The 8,209-nt window shown below is 36.8% G+C and overlaps 1 protein-coding gene and 1 long non-coding RNA gene across 3 annotated transcripts; both read left to right on the top strand.

Moving 5' to 3' along the window:
• Positions 1-391: 391 nt before the first annotated feature.
• Positions 392-2,791, top strand: LOC139782886 (uncharacterized). The gene is made up of 3 exons (XM_071721968.1): positions 392-1,844; positions 2,256-2,432; positions 2,532-2,791. Exons 1-3 carry the CDS (start codon positions 392-394, stop codon positions 2,789-2,791), a joined length of 1,890 nt encoding a protein of 629 aa, XP_071578069.1.
• Positions 2,792-3,198: 407 nt separating this feature from the next.
• Positions 3,199-6,806, top strand: LOC139782887 (uncharacterized). 2 transcript variants are annotated; one of them, XR_011721043.1, is made up of 5 exons: positions 3,199-3,694; positions 3,831-4,181; positions 4,690-4,856; positions 4,933-5,192; positions 5,617-6,806. It is a non-coding gene; the product is annotated as an uncharacterized lncRNA (long non-coding RNA). The 2 variants fall into 2 exon arrangements; XR_011721042.1 differs by having other exon boundaries at positions 4,933-5,244.
• The last annotated feature ends 1,403 nt before the right edge of the window (positions 6,807-8,209 follow it).

Raw genomic sequence — 8,209 nt, 5'->3', positions numbered from 1 at the left:
GTCAGGTTGCTCACGGAAGTCGAGCGTGACACACGTGTATTACTATTCAATATATACATCGTTAAGAATACTCTACTTTATTACCGATCCCAATATATAACAATTGGCGACGAGGACAGTGTTTGTCGAACCCAAGTGCATATTTTGTGGAAGATTAACGTTTTTAACGTAGCATTCGTGAACCACAGTATACGAGGCACGCGGTAAAAGGAATTCTCGGAATTTGCGGGGGTGATACAAGTACAGTGTTCGGTAAAAGACTCGACGATTAATTTAGCGAAGTCAGCGACAGAGAACATCGTGTGACTGAAATAGAGACGCTGGAGTGGACGGAAACTTAAAAAAAAAAACAGCTAGAGCAAACGGTAATTAATGGAAAGATCATTTTTGAATGTCGGGATCAAGTAAAGACATAATTGACTATACGAAAACGTCGTGGATTCAAGAATTGAAAAAAGCTCATTTAACTCAAATTCTGCAAAAATTAGAAATTAATTTTGATGCCAAGGCTAACATCGACGAATTACGCAGAGTTCTACGCGCCCACATCGAGGAAGTAAACAAGCTAGCAGCAGAACATAACAGAAAGGACGTTGAAGACGAGAACGATAATAAGCACGGAAATAACATTATTCACACAATGACGGGCAATAATGTAACCAAGTTAGAGTTTCACCTTGGAAAGGATGATTGGGAAATGTACGCCGAACGTCTTGAGTTATATTTCGTAGCTAACGATGTGAAGGAGGAGAAACAAGCCGCGGTATTGCTAACAAAAATAAGCGCCGACACTTATAAACTTGTTCGAGATCTGTGCGCACCAGATAAGCCAAGTACGAAGACATTCAAGGACTTGGTGAAATTAATAAACGACCATTTGAACCCGAAGCCGTCGGAGACGATGGAAAGGTGCAAATTTCATAAGGCGCAACAAACAGAAACAGAGACAGTAGCCAAGTTCGCGGCAAGATTGAAAAGTTTAGCAATTACTTGTAATTTCGGTGATGTTTCGATAGCATTAAGAGATCAATTTGTATGCGGACTAAAAGATCACGCGACGAAGACTTTACTGTTCCGTGAAGATAAACTAACGTTCGAGACAGCGTATAGATTAGCAACTACATTGGAAGCAGCGGAGAAAAACGCATCCTCGACTGATAAAACGAATCCAACGACAGAGACGGCAAAAGAATTGGTGAATAAGATTCACGCGAAACCAAATGACCGACAATTCCAGTCTCGGGGAAGAGGCTCTTATAGTGGCAAACGAGGCAGCCGACGATACAACGCAAAGCAGGGGATCAAGGGCAATCGAGAGGCGAGCAGTAACACGAATCCAAAGCGCTCATCAGCATGCTACTGTTGCGGGAAAAATAATCACTGGGCTCGTGATTGTCATCACCGGCAGAGTACGTGCAATACGTGTCATAAGAAGGGACACCTGTCAACAGTATGCAGAGCGAAAGGGTCCATTCAACAGCTGCAACGAGATTCAGAACGAGAGGAAGAGCAACAAGATGACTACGACTTCTACGCGATGACCATCGGCGAGAGAATTAGCGGTAACATGAAGCGTACTAATGTAAATATGATAGCAGATCCTATGTATTTAGAGGTAATGATTAATGGTAAAGCGATAAAAATGGAAATCGATACAGGCTCGTATGTAACGGTGATCTCTAAGAAAGATAAAGATAAATATTTCCCGGAATGTAAAATTGAAAAGAGCAACATGTCATTAAATGCGTACGGTAAAGTTCCACTGGAACACGAGGGAATGATGGATAATTTAAATGTAAAATTGGGCAACCGAAGTGTAACTCTTAAAATGAGAGTAATGAAAGGTAACGGTCCGATTTTAATTGGTAGGCAATGGTTAAAAGCATTAAGATTATGGCCGTTAGAAATTAATAATAAATTAATGGATTGCAACAAAATTAATTTGAATGTAACTAGAGATTTTGCAACAAGGTTTCCAAAATTGTTTGGCAAGGGTCCAGGTTGTTACAACAAGGGGATGTTAAAATTGAGAATTAAAGAAGATGCAAAGCCGGTAGCATTAAAAGCGAGACATTTACCTTTTGCACTAGCGAGTAAAGTGGAAGACGAATTAAAAAGGTTAGTTTCATTAGGTCATCTTGAGAAGATTGACGTTAGCGAATGGGCGACACCGGTCGTGCCAGTAATAAAATCGGATGGATCAGTTAGAATCTGTGGCAATTTTAAATTAACCTTAAATCCTTGGTTAATTAAAGATAGACACCCGATACCGTTGATCGACGAGATTTTTATAGCGTTAAGAAACGGCAAAACGTTTTCACAAATTGATCTCCAGCATGCTTACATGCAAATTCCAGTAGAAGAAAGCAGTCGGGATTACTTAACTATTATAACGCATAAAGGTCTCTACAAATACACGAAAATGACGGAAGGTATAGCATCGGGTCCGGGAGATTTCCAACGGAAAATCGAACAATGTGTAGCGGGAATTGAAGGCGTAATTGCGTATCTTGATAACATATACTGCACAGGAAAAAATGACGAAGATCATTTGAAAGCGTTATACGCGGTATTTGAAAGACTTGAGCAATGTGGATTTTATGTAAATATAAATAAGTGTGAGTTTTTCAAAGAGAAATTAGATATATTGGGTTTTGTTATTGATAAAAACGGGCTACATAAATCGCAAACAAAAGTAAAAGCAATGACACGCCCCAATTCCAGAAGAAAAAAAGCAACTAGAATCTTTTATTGGTCTGATTACGTATTACGCGAGATTCTTACCGAATAGAGCTGAAAAATTAAAACCACTTTATGATTGTGCAAAGCTTGAAACTTTCAAATGGACGGCAGATTGTCAGAAAGCGTTTGACTGGGTCAAAAAAGAATTGATTTCACCGCGGGTATTAGCACATTACGATCCGAACGAAGATTTAATTTTATCATGCGATGCGTCCACATACGGATTAGGCGCGATACTTTCGCATCGGTACAAAGACGGGACAGAGAAGCCAATAGCGTTTGCATCAAAAGTTATTCCGAAAAACGAGTTAAGTCGTGCGATCATTGATAAGGAAGCAAGTGCAATTGTGTTTGGGTTCAAGAAATTTTACAATTATGTCTACGGAAAAGACATCACATTAAGAACAGATCATAAACCTTTAGTTTATATCTTCGGTCCGAAACAAGAAATCAAGAGACACGGCAGTGTCTCGCGCCAAGTATACGCGGAGCGAGACCGACCGTGACTCTTTTACGCGACGCGACGGGTTGCGAGTATACGAGATGTTGAGATCTCGATAACGAGTGAACGGATCAAGTTCTAAGTAGGCTTGATCGATAGCTTGGGGTCGAATTAGGGGGGGGTTTCTGTTATAAATATTCCGCTACGTGCCCTACGAGCGGAGATATTGCGACGCAAAGTCCAAATGTGAAAATTTTATTTTAAGATACTTTCTTCTACGTCGACCGCTCTCATCTTAATATAACATATATATAACAGAGAAATGTCACTTTCACTTTTTCGACACTGGCGGCTAACGGCGTTAGTATCGCAGTGCAGTGCAGTGCAGACAGTGCGTTTAGCGCGCTGTCATCAGTCAGTTCATCAGTTAACCTATTCTCGAGAGACACGGTAGTACGCGCGGAGCGAGACCGACCGTGACTCTTTACGCGACGCGACGATTAATTCAAGGTAATTGTTTTATGTAATTATCCTATATAATTATCTTATTCTATATATTACTGTTACTTATTTTACTGTTTATACTACGTTTACGTGAGTGTTTACATAGGTTAATAATCTATTATATTCATTTATATATTGACAGCAGAGAGCTGATACTGAGATCAAGGAGTCAAGGAGCCTGTTCACACGAGGCGTTTCTGCCGCGCGATTGCGGCCGCGCGTTAACGTTTGCACGAGCCGCACGCTGTCGCGAGGTAAGGTGCGACAACGCGCGTACGCGAAACGGCAGTAACACCGTAATCGTGCCGGCGATATACTGAAAATTGAATTGTTTCGTGCTTATCTGGAGATTTCGTATCCCTACATTGCCCTACATCGTATTACCACCGCTGCCGGAAAAGAAGGTTCTCTACGCTTTTGGCAGAAAGTGACGACTGACACGTTCGATCCCGACTTCGTTGATGATCGCAGAAGAGCTGGAGGAGGACTCGAGGTACGTTTCCGATTTGCAATTATAAAAGTATCGTGCGATGAATGTTGTACCTAATTATAACCTCAAATGAAGTTGTGCACGTTGCTAGTAACGCTGTCTGTAATAATTTGCGTGAAAGATTATTGATGTAATATAAAAATAAATTACACAATATGTATGTTTATTGTTCCCGAAACGAGTTACGATCTCATATTCTTCTAAAGCTTACCCTCATGTTCTTTTACTCAAAACCATTTTGACTTTTTAATCAGCTTGTAAACCGAATTATAAGGCCTGTTTTTTTTATCGGGCTGACACTTTCTTTCTCACTTTTCCCAAATTTTAAATATATATTATTTTTAATGTGAGTGTATATTAGTGTAACAATAAGAAACAGACCTATAACATGGATGAATGTTGAAACCAAATTTGAGACGAGTTAATCGTTTCTACAAAGAACAATGTATCATTCCATGTGATAAATATAATCTTCAAATTTTATAATAATATCATATTACAATTATTTTAGGTTCCAGTATGGGTGTGAAATCTGTAGTGCTAGTAGGTGGGATTGACATGCATGCATAAGGAATAATACTCGAAAAGAAACCTCATATTATCATCGCTACACCTGGTAGATTATTCGACCACTTGGAGAATACAAAAGGCTTCAATTTACGACAGTTAAAGTTTCTGGTAATTATATAAGCATATGGATTTATTTTGACAATCATTACATTGATTCTAATCTCTCTCTCGTTTTATTCGCAAGGTGATGGACGAGCCAGACCGCATCTTGAACATGGATTTCGAGGTAGAGGTTGATAAAATTCTCAGAGTAATGCCACGAGAAAGAAGGACGTTACTATTTTCAGTAACGATGACAAAGAAGGTGCTGAAGTTGCAACGTGCATCCTTACGCAATCCCGCGAAAGTTGAAGTGTCTACTAAGTATCAGACTGTAGAAAAACTGCAACAATATTACGATTTATTCCAGTGAAATTCAAGATACGAAATATAAACGATATAACTGTTAGTCACAAAAAGAAATATCAATCATCACAATTATTTTATTATTATTTTGGTACGATATACTCTTTATATTTATATGATAAAATTGCCATTGAAATTAAGCATTTATTGAGACTCGTAAGACTTTTCGATGTTCTTATTTTTGTATCGTAATTATAAGTCGTTGATTAAAGAAAACAACTTGTATAGATAAGTAAATGTGCTATTTGAATTAGCTAACTGAATCAATGTTTAATTATAACTGTCGCAAATATTTGTATTTTTGTGCAATTAGAAATAAATTTCTTTTAAAAATTAAAATTTATCTTTTACGTAGCATGTTTCTCATTTGTATTATTCTTGAGTTAATTACTGAATTATATTCAATATTCTGAAATTTAGAATAAGTAGTTTATTCTTATCGTCTGAATATTTTTCCATTTAGGCTTGTGGTTAGCGCCGGTGTTGTACATCTCATTAGTATAGCATTAGTCGGCTGGGGCTCAGGCAGAGAAAAGGATGATCGTCTGGAACCAATACCTGCACTTGAAGAGAAAACAGCCGCAGCGATAATGTTATACTAAACATTATAATAGTGTTAAAATCGATGCAAGACTACGATTGAATTACGCTAACGTGCGTAATATCAAATTGATAGTGTCTATATCAAGATTGAACAAAAATTATAGCTGATTGTGAGATTAAATAGCAATAGTTTTCGTTCATATTTGCCTAGATACAGTCCAGTTTTGCAACAGATATTGTGCAATTTAATATTGAATTGAAACGCAAATATAAACGTAGCAAGTATGTTTGAAGTGAAACGCGTTAATAAAAGACAATATTTCTCGTATGTGACGAATTAAGAGTTGGGATATGTATCACCCATGTGTGGCATATAATGTACATTTTGTCATGTTTTATGCATCGATATTATGTTAGTTCATAATAATATTCGTGATTTCAAAGCGACACTAATCGATTTACGAAATTTACGGAAAACGAGCATTTTATGTGTAACAATCGATTATTTATGATTGAAAGTTATGCGCTATTCGCTTTACATGGCATAAAAAGACGAGATTGAGCATGGAAAAACGCTTTATTATAGCTTAATCTATACATTAGTTTTTTTTATCAATAAGGCCGCAATCTAGACAATTATCGTTTCAAACTTCGGTTAACAAATTTCTATCGTTGATTAGTATAAACATTCGTATATCGAGTTATCTCCTGATATATCTCGTAAATAGTTAAAATCCATTTTCATATCCTTATTTAGCTATGTTTTTTTTTTTTTTTTTACAAAGGCGATTGTTTTGACTAGACTGGGCTCTTAAGAGAGAACGATAATATATATATTTCTACCTATAATCCAATTAGTTAGAGGATATTTAATAAGTAAGTGTGGCGTGCCTTTTCTTCGAGACTAAATACTTTTAACAATTATTTCTTGAGACTGTTATATCCATATAAAATGTACGATTTAATTCCGTGGCCGTGGCAAATCGTACATGGAACGTATCATGAAATGTAAATACAATAAAAAGTTTGCTCCTCGGGAGTATATATTTATTACAATGATGTCGCGGGTGTAATAATAAAACAGCGAACAGGTCATAGAATGTGTTATAATCTTCGTACATACTTTATTTCCTTCATTACGTCGAGATCCTCGTCCTTATAATTTATTTCACATAAATAGTTTCATGCGTATAATATACAATAATCATTTGCTGTAGGTATGCGATGGGAAGAAAACGTACAGTAGGAAATTGTACAATTTTCCTCTTAAGGAAAGATGTGTGATAACACGCGAGATAATGTAAAAAAATTTAATGAAGGAGTAGGGTACAAGAGAATTTTATTGATATCTCTATCTTTTCTATATCTTTTCAACAGAAAGAAATTATTTATTGTATCAAAGGTATTAAAACTATTTATTGTATATCGAATATCAATGATTATATTTTAATGATAAAAGACGATGAGAGTGGTGGTGAAATTTTTTTACTTTATTAGTATTAATCACGTTAGAATGCGATTATGTCCTATATCGCTAAATATACAGGGTGTTCCTCAATGTTTGGTACTTTTTTCATATTTAGATAGAGCGAGCCAAACTGAGTCGAAAAGTCATGTACCATTTTGCAATTTTCGCAATAAGATCGTCAAGTCTTCTCGCAGAGAGTATTCATTATGTACATGGCTCTGTATTCCACGTTATTCAGACCGAATGGTGAGTTTCCTAAGGAATCTTTTTAATATCTCAACATTAATTAAACAAATTTACAGATATGGATCAATTAATCTATGTTTCTGATACTTTGAATCGGTAAACTCACCATACGGTACGGAGAACGTGTAACTTAATTTCTGTAACTGCCGCTGAAGATGGCTCAAAACTGAGCCGAAACGTACGGATCGATGTAATGTATCAAAACGACGAATAAATCAGTTATTTCTGATATTACGCACTGTGATCTTCCTCTGACCCTCATAGCCTTGACTTCTCCTATTTTAATCTCGAGGGTCCTCATATTACTTTATTTATTATTTTGACTTTTCTTTGATAAAATTTTATTATGTTCTTTGAAGGAGTATAAATTCTTCTTTCGAGTACATGATAAAGACTCTTTCTAAAATTTGTACATTTTAAGACTATTATCAAGAAAATATTCTTTCTTAAAGACAACCGTTACTTACTAAAAGAAAAAAAGTAAATTGAGTAATCGCTTTTTTAAGCAGTACAATTGATATTTCCCTGTGTATGCATGTACACTCGTATGTACATACGTACGCACAAAAAATTTTTCTATGTTGTTAGAAAACTTTATTTCTATTTAAAAAAGGCGAGAAACTATCATCGCTCAGAACGGGGGCCCGGCGTTACGCGCCGCTCGTGCGTAATCATCGACGCTTGTAGAAAACAACTGCCCGCGCGCCGACCGCGGGGCGGCCGCATCTCGCCGCGCGCTTGGATTTGGCGGTGGGCCGGGCCAATACGGCGATTTTTAATCATTAATAACTCATCAACT

The sequence above is a fragment of the Temnothorax nylanderi genome, unplaced genomic scaffold (genome assembly GCF_030848795.1).
Source record: "Temnothorax nylanderi isolate EJ_2023f unplaced genomic scaffold, tnyl_v1.0 TNYL_tig0448_pilon, whole genome shotgun sequence".
In the NCBI taxonomy this organism is placed as follows: Eukaryota; Metazoa; Arthropoda; class Insecta; order Hymenoptera; family Formicidae; genus Temnothorax; species Temnothorax nylanderi.
The sequence above is the reverse complement of the archived record's forward strand: the minus strand, read 5'-3'. Positions and strand labels throughout refer to the sequence as shown.